At 41.7% G+C, this 17,707-nt stretch overlaps 1 protein-coding gene and 1 long non-coding RNA gene across 2 annotated transcripts in view; one reads left to right on the top strand and one right to left on the bottom strand.

Moving 5' to 3' along the window:
- Window positions 1-11,203, bottom strand: part of LOC116653691 — a 33,741-nt gene extending 22,538 nt beyond the window's left edge. Inside the window, exon 1 of the long non-coding RNA XR_004308042.1 lies at window positions 10,740-11,203. This is a non-coding gene — a long non-coding RNA (uncharacterized LOC116653691). The remainder of the gene's footprint in view (window positions 1-10,739) is intronic.
- The window catches only part of ABCA12 (ATP binding cassette subfamily A member 12), a 77,043-nt gene that overhangs the window by 35,503 nt on the left and 23,833 nt on the right, over window positions 1-17,707 (top strand). The window contains exons 17-31 of the mRNA XM_032445977.1: window positions 883-1,047; window positions 2,052-2,253; window positions 2,818-2,957; window positions 3,525-3,644; window positions 4,776-4,866; window positions 6,195-6,374; window positions 7,655-7,961; window positions 10,273-10,387; window positions 11,738-12,067; window positions 12,932-13,001; window positions 13,102-13,236; window positions 13,924-14,076; window positions 14,820-14,997; window positions 16,564-16,782; window positions 17,438-17,634. Of these exons, the coding sequence (XP_032301868.1) occupies window positions 883-1,047; window positions 2,052-2,253; window positions 2,818-2,957; window positions 3,525-3,644; window positions 4,776-4,866; window positions 6,195-6,374; window positions 7,655-7,961; window positions 10,273-10,387; window positions 11,738-12,067; window positions 12,932-13,001; window positions 13,102-13,236; window positions 13,924-14,076; window positions 14,820-14,997; window positions 16,564-16,782; window positions 17,438-17,634 (2,602 nt within the window). The remainder of the gene's footprint in view (window positions 1-882; window positions 1,048-2,051; window positions 2,254-2,817; window positions 2,958-3,524; window positions 3,645-4,775; window positions 4,867-6,194; window positions 6,375-7,654; window positions 7,962-10,272; window positions 10,388-11,737; window positions 12,068-12,931; window positions 13,002-13,101; window positions 13,237-13,923; window positions 14,077-14,819; window positions 14,998-16,563; window positions 16,783-17,437; window positions 17,635-17,707) is intronic.

The raw sequence follows: 17,707 nt of genomic DNA, 5'->3' as shown, positions 1-17,707 counted from the left end.
TTCTGTAGTCTTTGCTGCATGCAGTGGCTGAAAGGATTGCAGTGGCCAGGAGCAATGCTGATTTACACAAGCCAAAGATCAGGCTTTGCTCATGCAGTAATTTTTATTGCATATCTTTGCTGTGACAGTGTGGTTAGAAATGAAGATCCCAGATGGTGTAAACCAGCAAAACTAATTTAAAGGCACTGGACTTACTCTAATGCTTCTTACTCTTAAATGCTTCCCTGTCTGCTAGTATCACCTGTGTGCTGTCACAACCTATTGAACATTCCCAGCTGAGTTCAGGCTTCCCAAAATAAGGCACTGGGCTAATTATTTTTATCCCCCGAAAGGGGAAGTCTTCAAAAATATCCCATAAAATATATTTGCCTAATCTAGTTGTCACTGCCAAATTATTAAACAACTCAAATATCCCACACATACAGAAACAGCAAGTAGAAACACTGATCAGTGGGAGCTATGTATTGAATACACATTGTAAAGTGCTACAGAAGTGACCCTGAGGGGAAAAAGGGAATGCCAATCCATTTGGCTGAGGTCAAAAGTCACTTGCAGTGTTTGACATCTATGCTGTGCAAAATGCTACCTCTTAGAAACTTGGATTACATCCCAGTGAATACCCAATACACATTTCCCAACTGAAGGTGTTTGGAAACTTGTGCCATTTAGGATGTGTAATGTGCATGGGAGAGGGTTGCAAAAACACATGGGGATTTAGGAATACTAATCCTATTCATTTCCCATGGGACATCCACTCCCTAAGCCTGCTGACAGTTCTGAACATCCCACAGTTTCCATCTTAGCAGGAGATCATGGGTGTGTGCCTGCATGTGTACGCACATCCATGCAAATCGTAATTGATTTCCTTCCTGCCTCTTGCAGGTGTTATTCCCTAAGGAAATTCAGAAACCTGTGGACAAGATATTAAACCTTCTGACAAAAATGAAACATTTCCGACACCGGGTAGAGTCTGATGTTGATCCATTGCTACAAGCCATTCATTCACTGAAAAAGCTCCGTCAGAATAGAAGGATGCCACTGAGTAAGGTACGTGTAGTTTGTATTTGCTTTGGAGGTAAAACACCGTTGGAACATTTTTCACTGCAATTTCTTACCTTGGAAGCTGAGGGTGCACTAAACCATGGATTACTGCATCCTCTGTTGAAGCAGTAAAGTCCTGTGACTAATCTCTACTAAACTCTCATGTTGCCTTAATGAGAGTGCTTAGATTTGGTACAGTGGGACAGTTCACTGTGGTTGGAGGAGGGAACGTTAGGAACAGAATGCAGAGAATGAGCTACTGGGTGATAGAGCACTGGAACAGGCTGCCCAGAGAGGTTGTGGAATCTCCTTCTCTGGAGATATTCAAAACCCACCTGGATGCTTTCCTGTGCAACCTGTTCTAGGCAGACTGCTTTATTGCTGGGGTTTGACTGGATGGTTTACAGAGGTCCCTTCCATCCCCTGTGATTCCATCATTCTGTGAACTGTCTTGAAGGATGATAGACTTCCCCCAGAATATTCAGGCGCACTAGAAGAAGCTAGATATTGAAAACAGTTGGGGAGCTTCCCACTACAAACCATCCAAAACCATTCAAGTCAAGAGCAAAAATTTGCTCCAGCTTTGGTGTCCATTGCACCATGTCTGCAGCCTCAAGACTGCCCAAAATATTCAGTACAAACCCTGCTGCACCAGCTGCAGTAACTTCAGGTTGCACTAACACCATTGGATCCCATCCCTTTCTGATCTACAGTTTTGTACATATATATGCCTCTGGATAACCTTGTTGCACAAATTATGGGCAGTTCCCACGTTGACTTCCATACCTTGAAATGATTTTTCCACCTCTGATGTAGCAGAGGTTAGCCATAAAACATGCTTTTCCAGTAAAGCCTCTCATTTTGTGGAAAGAAACTTCTTGTAATAAATCACTGTGAAAGTATTTAATCCTCACCTTCTCATTCTGTTATCTTTTTCCTCTTCAGAACTGGATGCTTGTGGCATACATGATATATTTGTGTGCTGTTTTCTTTTTTTCCCTCTTCTGCAGGCACTACTTAAACCAAACAGCTTTAAGATAACACATGGCACATTTAAATCCATGTCAAAAGTTCTCTGCAACCAGGAGATCACACCCCTATTCTTTGAGTCCTTGCTTCCTGATTTTGGAGACCCTGTAAGAAACAGTTCTTCTGTGGAGGATGTCCACATCCAAAACATGATGAGGAAATATGGGATTCCTCATGATTCCAGTAAGTCTGACTTTTTCATGTGCCATTTCAAACATACATTTCAAAGCCAAACTCTCAAATTTCCAAAGAGATCCATCACTATCCTTGATGTTTCTCTGGAGGGCTCATGGTTTATGCTTGTTGAAGATCTACCTCACCTAAATTGCTAGTGGCTTAGTCTTGTAAGTGCTAAAAGGCAAAGAGCCTGCGCAGCCCAACAGTGTTTGATACTGTCGCGTTTCACATTTGTTGATGGTGCAGTTCTAGGGCTGGATGGGTCACTGTTTTTTCTTGATACATAGTTTTCCCGACTGTGCTTGACATTATTAGCTCCTCTGAGTTCACAAAACTCCACTTAACCTCCAAGCAGAGAATCCTGGCTCAAACAATGAGGCTCTTGTTGTCTTGAGTTCAGCAACGGGAGATTCTGGGGATGGATTGCTTTTGTCAAGGCACATTGTATCAGTCAGCGAAGAGAGGCCTGAAGTCATTTGCTGGACGCAGCGACAATTAGGGCCATGCTTTCTCGTGTTTGGTCTACTTGTGCTCTGTACAAGTAGTTTGTTTGTTTTTCTCCCCTTGCAGCACCGTTCTGTTTATCTTTCTACCTGGATCTGGTCAAGACCCCAACCGGAGCTTTAATTTGGTCTTTTTTAAAACCAATGGTGTTTGGGAAGATCCTTTATACACCAGATACACCAGAAACTCGAGCAATTATGGGACAGGTATGGCTCTGCTTACACTATGTGAAGATATGCCCTCTCAAAGGGATTTTAATTTGTGTCTAGCGCAGGCTGGTTTCTTTCAGAAGCAGAACTCTATTTCTGACTATTAGGAGTATTAGTCAGATATGTTTTTTTGATAGTCCCATTGCTGCTTGTGTGTGTCATCCTTTATCTTTAAATGAATGTTACCTCAAAAAAAAAATAAATAAATAAATAAATCATGTTGTTCTAATATTCATAGTACAGGTTTTTTTAAAGGCTTTTGGTTCATGAGGCTTTATCTCCATATTTTCAGTTAGTGACAGAGATGTCTCCCAGAACTAATGCTCACAGGCCATTGATAGAAGGAAAGCTGATACCCAAGGCATGCTCCCAATGTCGTGTATGAAACTGCTTTTTTTAAGTACTTATTTGAAAAGGAATTTTGCCACACAGTGATAGAGTTTGACATAAACCCTAAAGAAACCAAACTGAATCTCAGCTTAATTTCCTCAATTATTTTCTAAAGCTTTCGCGCAGTTAATTAATAAATTGAAACTTACACGTTGTTGTGGACTTCCTTTATAGTCTAATGCCACCTTGAAGCAGATGGCTGATCTAGCCCTGAAGTCACAGGAATGGCTGGATAAGTCTCCTGCCATCATGAATTCATTGACTAAGTTAAACCAGACGGTTCCAATGATCAAGGTATGAGATCTCACCCTGTTTATCCTGTTGACCCACAGGGAGGATGGTTCCTTTCACTAAGAAAAAAAAATGTTGGAGTAATGACAAGAACACCTGAGCTCAGGCTTCTGCCCTGCACTTCAGTTTCCATGCCTGTCTGCCTGTTCCCATCACAGAAATACTCCTGATGCACCTTTCCATGCAAATCCCTTTTCTGAAATGATATGTCTATAATATGCTCTCTGACAGTGGCCTTGCTGAGGGCTGCTGGAGGGCTAAGATGAGCGAGAAATGCTCTTCAGTTTGTAAATTAACTTTCTGCTTGATGGAGTGATCCAGCCAACCAAGACCAGGCAAGAAATGACTTTTTCAGAAAATGAAACAGTATCTATAATAAGCATGTAGCTCTGGGTGCACACATAAGAGCTTGGAGATGTCTTTGTACCTCAGTGAATGTAAATGAAATTTCTTTTTCCCCTCCCAAAGAGCCCGGCCTTGGTTGGATGCGAAAAGCAGCAGGCTGTAATGCTTTACATACATGCGTCATGTTTGCCATGGTGCAAATTGTCGCCTTTTCTTAAAAACTATGAAAATGAGATCTCTCAAACTCTAAAGCATTCAAAAATAATTTCAGTGGCTGGAATTCATTGTAATTTCCATGGCACAGAGAGAAAATCGAGAGCAGAAAATGCAGAAGTGAGATGAAATATTCTCTGCTGACTGCACTCAGTGGTGGAATAATGAAATATTCAGCCAAATAAAAAACTGACAGACGGTCTCCAAACTAAATTTTGGACCCTACCCATTCTGTGCTGGCTGCGTTCACAGGATTTAAAATGCACAGGAATGAAATTAACTATAGTTTTAGTCCCCATATTAAAGAGAATGCATGATTTATTTTTTTTTCCATGGGAGTCCAATGCCTGGTGGAGAGACAAGAGGCATTTTTTGTTGACTCCAACAAACATTATCTTTCTTCTTTTCATTGCTAACACTTTTCCATCTTGAAACAGAGTGAAGAACAGAAGGTCAAGAAAGGAGCAGGAAAGTATAAATGCAACTGAAAGCAGCTGATCCGTTGTGTTTTAGCAATACGCCAAATAAGCTTATGGGATTTGTGGCCAAATGCTTTTTCTCTTTGCTTGTTGACAGAATGCCCTACGGAATCCCTTTGTGCAGGTTTTTATCAAGATGATGGTTGATTTGGATGCTGTTGAATTGCTCAGTCAAATAAACAAGCTTGGTAAGTTGTTTCATGTACACTACCCTTGTGTTTGTACTTAAGGTCTGGAAGCTCCAGAATCATCAAACTGTAGTCATCCCCCAGTCCTGCTCTGCTCTGGCCAGTATTGGAGATGAAACAGTCTCAGATGTGATTCTAAACTCTTGTGCTTTGTCTGTGGGAAAAGACTCTTAGAAAGCAAAGGGCTTGTGTGGGATGTTTCTCCTGAGTACCATAGGAATGGTAGAATGGGAATCTCTGCAGCTGGTTGTGGCCACTGGAGGACACTGTTTAGCCATAATGATCACTTCAAATGAGCTACCTGGGACTCTGACAGGAAATGCTGAGCTCACTTGCATTGCATAAGGGTTTCACTTATAAGTTTTCCAGAGCAGGGAAGGAAGGGATGAGCCCATGCTGGTGAAGCTAGAAGCATCATTGCAAAATATCCCCTGATGGCATTTGCTGTTTTCTGGTGGTCTTGAGTGGTCTTTCAAGTTGAGAGTTGCTGATCTGCACTGTGGGAATCAGTGCTACCGCCATTGGTGGATGTGTTACCTGATAGTGCACAGCATGGTGCTCATAGCCCCCTCCTAGCTGGTCTCATTGCCCCTGCTCACTTTTCAGCATGTCCATACATCTCAACATAAATCTGATTTATGCCAGGAAAACCTAGCATGAGCCAAGAGTAGTTTTAGTCTGTTGAAGTCCAAACAGTGTGAACATGCTGTTCATGATGACCCCTGTGTTATTTTATGAGTAGTGTCTCCTATCTGGACTCCCCATAAAATCATCATGCCTGCAGCAGCTGTTCCGTATTGGTTACGCTGCATTATGCAGTCACCTTTTAAAACAGCCAGCAAACAGCAGCATCTTTATTAAACTTCATTATCAGGTTTAGTACACACATCAGCACAACAGACATAACTTTCCCTTGATGTGCTTGGATAATGGCCATTCTCCCCTGAGACAGCAGCTCAGCAGACGCGTTGATTACATCAAGAACCATAAGATGCGGGGTGAATAGTGAGCATCATACACAGGTTTAGAAACCCAGCAGGTTAGTGACAACTTCTGATTTGGGATGGCTGTCACATCACATTGCTGGCATCCTCCCAGAGGCAAACTCATGAGCATATTACAAATGATTAACATAAAAATTGGGTCAACAACATGCCTTCATTGCACTGCAAAGTGCAGAAATGTGTTTGTTAATGTTATGTGTGAAGTCTTCTCTTCCTTTCTGGTGTCATTGTTGGTATAAAGAGCAGAACGTTCTGATGGATTTATTTTTTTTTTTTGCTATATGTGCTGATGCTGTTGGTCTCATTCCTGGTATTTTATTCTAGATGATATTCGGCTGGAATTACAGAACAACACTGACATTGTTGATCAGCTGAACACATTAGCTACCCTTGCAGTAAATGTGTCCTCCTGCGTCTCGTTTAATCGCATTCGGGCCGTCAAAACCTTAGAGGAAATGGAAAAGATGGCTAAAGAACTCTTCCTAAAGAACGAACTGTTTGCAAGTATGTGGCTGAGTCTCAAGTTCCCCTGTCAACTGAAGCTGGCCTGGTGCGGAGTGTGAGCACAGCCTATGAGGCTTGGCTTTCCACCAGTGCCTGTTGTAGTCACAGTTCCCAACCTGCAGCAGTCAGTTTTCACCTAGAGATTTGGAGCTGCACACTCAGACTTCCTTGTAGCAGTGTTTTTATGCTGTCCTGTATATACCTTCTCTTGTCTGTAAAGAAAGCCTTTGGTCATCTGGCATTTTCTTTGGGTTAATTCTCTAAGTTTCTCTGCCTTTTGGAGGTCTTTGTGACAGAGTTGCCCTTCTCTCAGGCTACCAAAGGGAAAAGATGCTTTATTGAAAAAGAGACAGTTGAAGGTATTTAGATGATTCTAAAGATCTTGAGATGCTCCAGTTCTACACTGCAGTATCATCACGAATCTTTCCAGTCATACCTTTAACATTTGTGGGATTGGATTACAGCTTCAAATCAGACTGTACAGAAGAGCAGGGAATAAGAACTTAGACTAATCTGAATGATAGAATGTGTCTTAGTTATTGGACAATGCACAAAACTCCACAGTTAGGATTTACTTTTAAGTCCCATGACCTGTTGGTCTTACCTCATAATTAAGGTGTAGGTATAGACTTTTTCTATTCCTTGAACTTCAGACCCTGATAATATTTGTCAATTCCCATAAAAAAAGTTTTTCTCTATGTTTGTCCTCCATCCTGTTGTATTTACAGCATGCAGTTTCCTAGCAGGAACTTGCAAAGCTTTTATATTCCCAGACATTTCTCAGCTTTGCAGGAGTTTTGTGCACAAAAATACGTGCATAGGCCACGAACCGTGTCAATGCAATGCTCCTGAGGTGTGTATTTTACAGCACCACTATGTGAGCTCTGTTGATGGAGCACAGATAGGCATGTTCATGAGAGATGCATGTGGTAAGGGACGTACCCGACAGATTTGTGACAGTCCATGTTAACAGCAGGGTTTTTCCAACACAACTGGTTATTTTGGGAGCCTTTCATTTTTGAATGCTTAGTAGGAAAAGATGTGGAGGCCAGAATCATCAACCAGATTTGGAAGTACAAGGAGCTGCAGTGACGTTTGATTTCTACTACCAGACCCTTGGTAGTGAACATTAACAACCTACCCACCTGAGCATTATTTGTGCTGCAGAGAAATGGGATGATGGACTGTAATGTAGTCAAGGCTTATAAAGATGAGGAGTTCATATATATCTATGTGTACTACTCCAACTCTGAAGAAAATCCCTTTCTTTCTTTCCCAAGGTATCATTTTCAGGCTGCCTTCAGGCTGGAGCAGCCCAGCCCATGGGGCTTTGGCCCTCCCTCCTGTGGTCAACTACACCATCAGAATGAGCAGCAGGATCACACAGACCACCAACAGGATCAGGGAGCGCATCTGGACTGTGGGACCACACAACTCCACCTCACAGAGCCAGATATACAGCAGGGCATTTATCTATATCCAGGACAGCATTGAAAGAGCCATTATTCATCTGCAGACTGGCAAGAAGCTAGAGGAAATAGCTGTTCAAGTCCAGGCCATGCCTTACCCCTGCTACAACAAGGACATGTAAGTCTGTGGAATTTCCATCTTCCCATAAAATTTGCTGTCATTCTTTTACTACACAGAATAGAAATGAGACTGGGTTTGGCAGGACTTGGGTTAAATATGAGTCTTCACTTGTTCTGCAGGTGTTTACATGCAGACAGTGCAGCAGAACTTAGAAAATACATTTATTGTGCAAAAAAAGCCCCCAGGTTTATGAGCTTTGTTACTGCAGATTGCTACCCAGCTGTTCTATTTGTTATTCATTCCACTGATTCCAGCTAATGTTCAGTGTGTAGTGAATAGTACTCCATACAGGTGCCTCTCTCACAGGTGCTTTAAGAAGGATAAGAGTGTGAAATTGTACTATTCATTGCCACTGTAATGAGGGAGGACAGAAAAGCTTTTGATGAGCCAAGTTGTTAGGTTTAACAACCTGTTATACTGAGCGGTGCAGCATGAACTGTGTGTGGACCAAAGTAAGTTTTGAATGGCAAAACAGATCAAAAAGTTTCGGATCATCTTCCTTTCCACTCATCTTGAGCCAGATCTGAAGCTAATATAAACCATGTCTCTGCCAACTGCAACAGAGAGAAGCCAATCTCTCACAGCTGAGGACTGGTCCCACTGGCAAAGCAATTTTGGTTGATGTTGGAAAGCTGGCAAGATGGTACATCCTCAGAGTTATTACCCTGACCACAGCTGGTGGCCAAGCAGAATGGATAACATGTAGGGAAATGATTTCATGTCCATCAGCAGGCTCTGAAGGATGTTCAACAAGTTACATTAGTAGGCTGGGCTGTCAATCCACAATAGGAGGGTCTTTCTTAGACCAAGATTTCAGAATGGGCACAGGAGCTTTGCATACCGACTGCATGAGCTAAAAGATGATCTGGGAGCTACAACAGACCTGTTAAAATCCCACATCAGCCTGTCACTCGACAGCTGGAAACTTATAATCTCTCCTTAGCATGCAAAGTGCCTGCAAGTATGCAAGCAGGTGAGCATTCGAACCAGGTGTCAGCTTCCAGCAAGTGTGTGGGTTATTGCTGTGAGATAGTTTTGCACAATGATTAACTGTCTGCTGGAGGCACTTAACTACAGTTATCTGTTCTTTTGCTTTTTCTTGGGCTGCTGAGTGAACTGCTTGCCTCTGGGTTTCCCTCCCCGCCCTGGGTTCAGAGGGTCATGAGATACTCAATTATTAAAATACCTAAAGGCTTCCTATTTCCATCCAGTAGAAGTCATCAGAAAATGGCTGTTTATTGATTGTTATCAGATAGTTAGAATCCTGTAGAGAAATGGAGTGAACGTATATACACTTGCACTGAAAGTGTAGGAATACTGGATTTTTAATGGCCTAGAGATGGTGCACAAAGTGATAACAAAAAACAAAACACCACCCAAACAACTGAACAAAAAGCAAACAGAACCAAAAAAAAGAGCTCTTCCCCAACAACAGCAACAAAAGAGCCAAAACAATGAAGTAGACTGCAATGCCTTGTCATTGTTCCATGTAAATATTAGGACTTTGTTTGCACTGAAGGAAGAAGAATTCCTTGAAAGTGCTGAGTTTTGGGAACTCTTTGACATCGCAAGTTAAAAATGTAATTAAAAAACCAATCATATTGGTTTCCTACTGCTATCGTACTTTAAACTTTTCCTAAGAATTAATGCTGTTGGGTTTTTTTGTTTGTTTTTTTAAGTCAGCTTTAGAAATAAGGGAGGGAAGCATAAGCCCTGTAGATACCATGGAGTGAATCTCCTACAATAGAAACTTGCTTTCCATCACAAAAGGAGAAGTTTACTTTTGGCTACTGTTGCATCTTCTCTGAGCACACAATTGGCACAGGAGGAAGGTTATAAAGAGGAGGAACTAAGAATTGTGGTGTGGTAGACTTGTCTCTGTAATAACCACCCTCTGGAGTAATAGAGAATGCACTGACATCCAGCTTCTGGCAGGGTGATACAGTCTGATAACAAAATCAGGCCATTGTATCCATTGACAGGACAGCCAACTGCTGTGGTATTTCCAGGTGGGATGCACCCACCAGAGTCACAAGATGCCACTGCTGGTTTCTGCTCTTGCCAGTGATGCTGCTAAGCAAAATTGTTTGAGAACCAAGCTGGAAAAATCCCTATGTTTTCTAATAGTGCTATTCTTTTTTTAACAGTACAGGAGTCTCTTAATAGAATCTTCAATGCAATAGCAAAATAGTCTTTTTTTTTTTTAATTATTAATTATACTCCCTGAAAAAAAAAAATACATTCTGTATAAAGCGTTAATCCTTAGAACGTTTTGCGTTCAACTAAAGCCTGCATTTGCCTTTTACAGGTTCTTAACCAGCGTGACCTACTCTCTTCCATTTGCTCTGATGGCTGCCTGGGTGCTGTTTATAGCTGATTTTGTTAAAACTCTTGTTCAGGAGAAAGATCTGAGGCTTTATGAGGTATGCTGAAACGTTCTGGGGTGTGCAAATGTATAAACAAGTTTTCCTTATTAGTGGGTAGTACATCTCATGTGCGACACTAAATGGAGCAAAACAAACATTAAGGAAAATAATATGGCAAATACCTATTGTTTGACCTGCAGCATTCAAGTTGTGACATTGTGGGCAGTTTCAGAACTATAGAAATGCAGGGCATTTGCCCTTCAAGCAGTGGGAATATTGCTTTGCTGTTCTGAACACTGGAAAAAAATGGGGACCTTATGAAATTAAAAGTTTTCTGAAGATCTAAAGCCCTCTAAAAACTGACTTTGAGTCAAACCTCCTGGGAACAAAGACATGAAGAGTGACTTACCTCCTATCCTTGGAGTTATTATACTTAATATTTCAGAAGGTGCAACATATTACGTCAGCTTCTCTGAAATGAAGTTCTTCATTCAGGTTGCCTGTTGAAAAAGAAATCAGATTGAGACATAGGGAATTTATTAAATTAGCGTGCGTTTTCAGTGTGAACACAGTCAATGGGGATGAACAGCAGAGAACTTTTTGGGAGGCTAAGCTTCAGCAGGCAATAAAGCTCAGACAGATTTGTTTGTTATTTGGTACCATGGAAACAAACACTGAATCACCAAAGAAGTATTTTCAAGAAAGATCACCCAACGAACAGCAGTGAGACTGACAATAAGAGTGTCCAGTTGACAGTCTCTGAATATTGCTTTGGGGACACGCTTTCATTGCCTCTGTGATCCAAGGTGTCAGTAATCTTTCAGCTGTGTAATCTGCAACAAGACACCAGCATCTCTCATTTCTTTTGGATTCGGCAAGGCAAGTTCACAGTTCTTATGACTTGTGACTTGGTCATCAGCTGATATAAATTAATATTACTTCCATATAAATATGTAAGTGTATCATTTATTGCTGGGGGGATGCGTGTGAAGTGGTTCACCAGCTGAACCAAATGGTACGTTTGGCTTCAACTGTACCCGAGAGTATTTACACTCATGTCGCTGAGTTGAACAGCGTTATCTAAAACAAATAAAATAGCCAAAATGCTTTAGAAAAGTAGCAAATGTAAGGTCCAGCATCTGCTTTTTGACACTTGGGCTTGTGACATATGATGCTTGCAGATCCTGCCTATGCTGCTCCTTTACAACAGGCTCCTTGCAAACCAAGGGCATTCCAGAAGTGTGAGTGCATGGCTTCTCTCTGGTAATCAACTCATGCTGGAGTATGAGAGAGCGTATTTTGTTTGTGTGCCCTATCCAGAGACTGAAAAAAAAAACCAACAAAAAAAACACACATTAGTAAACAGTTCTAATTTGTAATTCCTTTTATTTTCCTTTCTCTCTACAGTACATGAAGATGATGGGTGTTAATGCAAGCAGCCATTTCATCGCCTGGTTCATAGAGTGTGCCATCTTCCTTCTAATCACAGTCACCTTCCTCATCATTGTCCTAAAAGTGGGTGACATCCTTCCCAAAACAAATACAGCGCTCCTGTTCCTGTACCTTATGGACTACAGCTTGTCCATCATAGCCATGAGCTACTTCATCAGTGTTTTCTTCAACAACACCAACATCGCAGCATTGGTGGGCAGTCTCGTGTACATCCTCACTTTCTTCCCCTTCATTGTATTGCTTGTCATTGAAAATCACTTGAGCTTCTCTGTGAAGAGCCTACTGGTAAGTTCTGCTTTTCAATAACAGGGATTGTGTGTATGTGGAAGCAAACGTTCACCTTCAACACACTTCAGCTCTTCTTAAGGCTTGTGTCACAAGTATACATCTTTTGTAGCCTTTCTGAATGACAGCAGTGTGTGCTGATACATGCTACATCATGTAATGGGAGAGGTGGCTGTAGCCTGGGGGAAGGAGACCTGTGTCCCTTCACTGAAAGCAAAACTTGTGGCATTTTAGTGAGTAACCACTGCCAGTTGAATCAGAGTAGTGTGATCTGTGCACTTTACCCTCTCAAGCTGCAAGGGAAAAATAGCTTACCTTCAACCATGATGAAGAGGAAGGTAAGGAGTTAAGGTTGCAGGACTTGAGGGAAAGCTGGCTCTGTTCATTCCTTATTTGTGTGTTCCTCAATTTTGTAGCCATAGGAAATGAGAGAAAGCTTTGTCACTTGCCAAGGGTGGTAATAGGTTGGTATTAAGTACCAGGAGTCACATTTGTTTTCAAGTTCTTCAGATCTGGGAAAGGTCACCTTTTAAGTCAAGTGGTAAATTCATTAGCCATGTCATGTAATTTTATATCACCACTGTATTTCAAAAGCCTAAATTAAAGCCCTGGGTGGGGGATAAAGTTGGATGCTGGCAGAGGAAGCAAAAGGAAGAAAGACTCCAAGGGGATGTTACAGCCCATCATCAGAAGTTCTGCCCATCAGAAGCTTGGTCCCCTGCTCTTTGTGTCTGCTGGAAAAAATCTTACTCATTTTTCCAGTTAGCGTACCAAGCCAGGGAGGCACCTGATGGGTTGTCTGACTTAAAATCTCTTTGAGACTAATTAACAAATTCTTTGTTTTCAATTCTGTCTGTTCCACAGAGCCTGTTGTCTCCAACTGCATTCAGTTATGCAAGCCAGTACATTGCTCGCTACGAGGCACAGGACATAGGTATGCTTATTGAAGACAAAAGTACACTTTGAGCTTCCAAGGTTGTGACATTCCATTAAGTAATATGGATTCTCTTGTACTTCTCAATTCCTTTCTGCAGGTCTGCAGTGGGACAACATGTATAAATCTCCAATGATTGGAGACAACACATCCTTTGGCTGGATGTGCTGGCTCATTCTAATAGACTCTTTCATTTACTTCATCCTGGGATGGTATATAAGAAATGTATTCCCAGGTAAGGATATGAAGCACTGAGGCTGTTGATGTTTCGTTTGGAAAACACTGAGTACAACGCTGACTGATTCTATGATCCAGTCACTCAGGCACACGCAGGACACCTGTATTCCTAGAACAGAGGAACCATAACTTGGAAGATGTGTTGAGAATATTAATGATGTTGGGTTAAGGGAGGATTAGGGTTTCTTCTGCTCATCACGTGGGTTGGTGGAACCTCTGAAGAAGCTGAAGCCAAGGACACAGGAGAATGTGTTTGCTGTCTGGTTGGTGAAAATGAGAACCGAGCATGTTAGCCAGCATTTGTCAGTTGAGTGATTTTGTGTTGTGTTACTTATATCATCCGATTTCAAAAAGTAATTCCTGCCTTGGGCAAGAGACAGTACATTTGTCTTTTGCTTTTCTTCCCCACCTAATGAAGCAGTCCACTGGCACACAGAAATCTACCCAGTGGAAAATGTAAAGTACTCCAGCCCTCAGGCTATGAAGTTACTCAGAATAACAAATGAGCAAATGCTTCCTATTGAGCCAATTAGGGGAAAATCCCTTCCAAGCATCAGTAGTACATGAAGCACATCGAGAGAGGAGAGATCTCCATGGAGTTCACTTTTGTTGTTTTGAGTGCAGTCCAGTAGTGGTGCTTCCTGCAGAAACAGATACCTGAATGAGCTTCCTCTTCTTCTTGCAGGAAGATACGGCATGGCTGCTCCCTGGTATTTCCCACTGCTTCCATCTTACTGGCTCGAATACAACTGGCTCCCCTTCTGGAGTGAGAAGCAAAGAGGCTTCATCTTCAGCAAGCTTGTGTTAAGGAAAGAAGCCAGCCCCACCAGTCAGATATGTATGTGAATACTGAATGGGATAGCCATGCTAACATATGCTTTAAGTAAACAAAGCCAAAGCACATTTCTATGTTAATCCTTACTTCGTAGCACAGGAAAAACTGGAAATTAATACTTACCCAAATGGAGATTTGGCTTTTAAATTGTCTTCTTTTTTTTCTTCTTCCAATTCGATATGGAAATCCAGTACTGACACCAGCATGCATAGTTGTGTATATTGTAGTTGAGCAGATACCTTGTGCTCATATACCTCACCCTACAATGCTCTGTGTAGAAACATATTCTTGTTTGTGAAAGCAAATATACAGAATTCCACTTGGCTAAAAGGAATGTCTGCTGCTCTGTCCGTCTCTTTAAATATTTGGGCTATCAAATATAATGAGATCACACATACAAACTTGCCAGTTCTACCTAACAGAAATTCACTCAACAGCTTTTCTGTATTTCCTCTGATTTTATATACTTGTTTAGCGTAGATTAAGTTAGGTTCTCAGAAACATCTAAATATAAGACCTTATCAGAGGAGATTAATGCCTATTGTTGGAAGTATAACTTCTGTGAAGTTACAAGTGAAAAGGAGAAATCCAGGAAAGCTCAAAATGTCTCAGATCCTATGAAATGTTCTCTAGGTTCCTAATTGAAAGTCACCTGCTTCTGCTATGTTATATGCTATCAAAAGCCTTGCTTATCTCCAAGTTGAAAAAAGGTAACTGACCTCTCACCCTTCCTTTTGGTTCTGAAGGTGCCCCCCCACCTCACGTGGAGCCAGAACCCACTGATCTGACCCTGGGAGTCTCTCTCCATGGCATAACCAAAGTTTATGGATCCAAAGCTGCAGTGGACAACCTAAGCCTCAACTTCTATGAAGGGAATATAACTTCCCTGCTTGGACACAATGGAGCTGGGAAAACTACAACCATGTACATGTTGTTTAAAGTTGGGCTCATTTAGTACTGTTGGTCTCAGCTGGGTGGATATGAGAGCAAGTGGGGCTTTTCAGCATTGGGAAGCTGAATGAAATGCTTTATTAGGACAGATCTCTCTTGTAATTTTATCTTACTCTCAGATGACCTCAGCAACCCCTTCATCTATTAGAACTGACGGTCCTTTTTTTGTTTAGGAACATACGTTTTGGTCTGATAGGATCCCTGTAATATGCATCACAGCAATTGTTCCAGTATTTTGTTCCACGAGGCTTTGGTGCATGGGGCTGGGTTGCTCTGAAAGCTGTGGGTAGCTTGTGCACCAGCCAAATTTGAAGTGACATTAGCGAGAAAGCTTAATGAAGGTATATTTCAGCTGTACAGACTTGTGTGTTGGCTGGGCTGGAATTGCAGTAGGTTAATGCTTTGGCCTTCCAGCCCTTCCAGCATTGCCATTTATAAATTATAGTTTAAGGTGTTGGGTAACATCACTAAAAGAAACCTGTGGAACTTGATTTCTCTACTGATGTATATGTATGCGTCACTCTGAAAGCAACATTAAGCTGATGAATAGAAGCCCCAGAAGAGCCAAAAACAGTAAGACAAGACAGATGTGTGCTTCATCTCAGCTTATTATGAATTCATCTCATGTCCTCATTGTAAGTGTAGGCAAAGGTGATGTACAGAAAAGTATAATAGCTTCTTGAAACTTAGTGCAGGCTTCAAATTCTGAGTAAGGTCACAAGGTACATCTCCTCTCCTTTTTAATGAGAGTTAAAAGTCCCAGGAGAGAGTGCAACTCAAGGATGGAGAAGGGCAGCCTGAGATGCATCTTCTCCCTTTACTCCCTTGCAGGACAGCTCTAAAACCAGCCTATATTGTGCAAGTAGTCATTCCAAATAGAAGGTGTTTGACTCAGGTCTGCTAGGTACTACTAGGTAGGTAATTATTAGCTTGAACTAGATGAAATTGCTGTCCTCAGTGAGGTTCCTTGTCAGGAAATCCTCCCCCATTCCTTCTTAATAATGGCAGTGAAATCGGGTTTCTATGCTGTGATGTGGTTAGTATGATGAAGATGTGGTTTTCAATCTCTGAAGTGGTTAGCAATATGAGACTGTCTGGATACTGCAGACAAACCCCAAAGAATGAAGAGTAACTGCATTTATGTGAATTCCTGGTGATTAAATTGGAAGTGAAGGGCATTCATGAGTATTGATGTAAGGAGCATGCAGTGGTCTGACTTAGGGAGGGAGAGACTGAGGAAGATGAAAGTATATGTGTAAAGTAGCCAGAGCTCAGTGTGTGAGCTTGGTACTTGCCCTCACAATCCCACAGATGGGGGGGAGGAGGATGTTCTTTGATGTTAATTGGGCACTGCTCCACCAAAGCATGGAGGGACTGCAGAAGAAGCTGTGTTCAGTGATTTCTGGCTGCAAGGAGTGTGCTAGTAATGGAAAGAAGCTTGGCAAGTAATGATAACTGCAGGAGAATGAAGAAAAAAATACCTATGGCTTTCTCTTCTTTCATTTTTAGCTTCCTTTTCTACTTATTTTTCCCTTTCAGATCTATTTTGACCGGGTTGTTCCCTACGTCATCAGGCACTATCATTGTCTATGGCAAAGACATCAAGACTGATCAGGAAGTTATCAGGAAGAACATGGGTATCTGTATGCAGCACAACGTGCTCTTCAACTACCTCACCACGAAGGAGCACCTGCTGCTCTATGGGTACATCAAAGTCCCTCACTGGAGTAAAGAGGAGCTCTACCAAGAAGTTAAGAGGTATAAAAACAGCAGGGTGGGAGAAGAGAGAGAGGGCTGTGAAAATTATGCATAGTAGTACCACTACAAAGCTCAAATGAATGGTTTTTGAGCACTGTTGCAAACCCCAGCCTAGAGTTCAAATAAATGCCTTGATCTGACTGGAGTACATTGAGTGTCAAAATCTGCAGCTGTAAGAAAACATTTCTTCTCCAGGAGTTTACAAGCTTATGTGGCAATTCTTTGGAGATGAATTTATAAGCCTAAGGGTCTGGTCCTTGCTTCCTTACAGTTTTCCCCAGAAAGAGATTTAATCAACCAGTTAGAAGATGATGCCAGCTTTACTGTTTCTGGGGAGAAGTGAAACAGCCAAAACATCCCAGGGAATTTGGAATTTGCTGATCTCTGTTGATGAGGTTGATCCTTTAACCTTGACTTGTCAGATGGGAACTTTGAAAACATCCTAAAGAAAGATTATTTTTTTTACATTAAAATGGCAATGGCTGAGCTACACATAGGATGAATCATCTCAGTGCACTGTGACCGTTCAGTAGAGCAGTCTATACTTGAGTAGTGCTTCATTTGCAGTTATGTTTTTTGGACATTTTCAAGTATTCTGCTTTTTAAAGTTGCCTGAGGGGCAACATTTCGAAGTTGTTTTTTCTTTGTTTTGAAGGACTTTGAAGGAGACTGGACTCTACAGCCATCGTCATAAGCTGGCTGGTTCCTTGTCCGGTGGGATGAAGAGAAAGCTATCTATAGCTATTGCTCTCCTGGGTGGATCAAGGGTAGTGATCCTGGATGAACCAACCACTGGGGTGGATCCATGCTCTCGTAGGAGTATTTGGGAAATCATCTCCAAGAATAAAAAAGGTACTGTGATGAGATGAGGTGCTGCCCAGGGGCAGAGGTGCTTTGTGTCCTGAAATTATGGAGTGGTTTTGAG

The sequence above is a fragment of the Coturnix japonica genome, chromosome 7, assembly GCF_001577835.2.
Source record: "Coturnix japonica isolate 7356 chromosome 7, Coturnix japonica 2.1, whole genome shotgun sequence".
Lineage (NCBI taxonomy): Eukaryota > Metazoa > Chordata > Aves > Galliformes > Phasianidae > Coturnix > Coturnix japonica.
The sequence above is the reverse complement of the archived record's forward strand: the minus strand, read 5'-3'. Positions and strand labels throughout refer to the sequence as shown.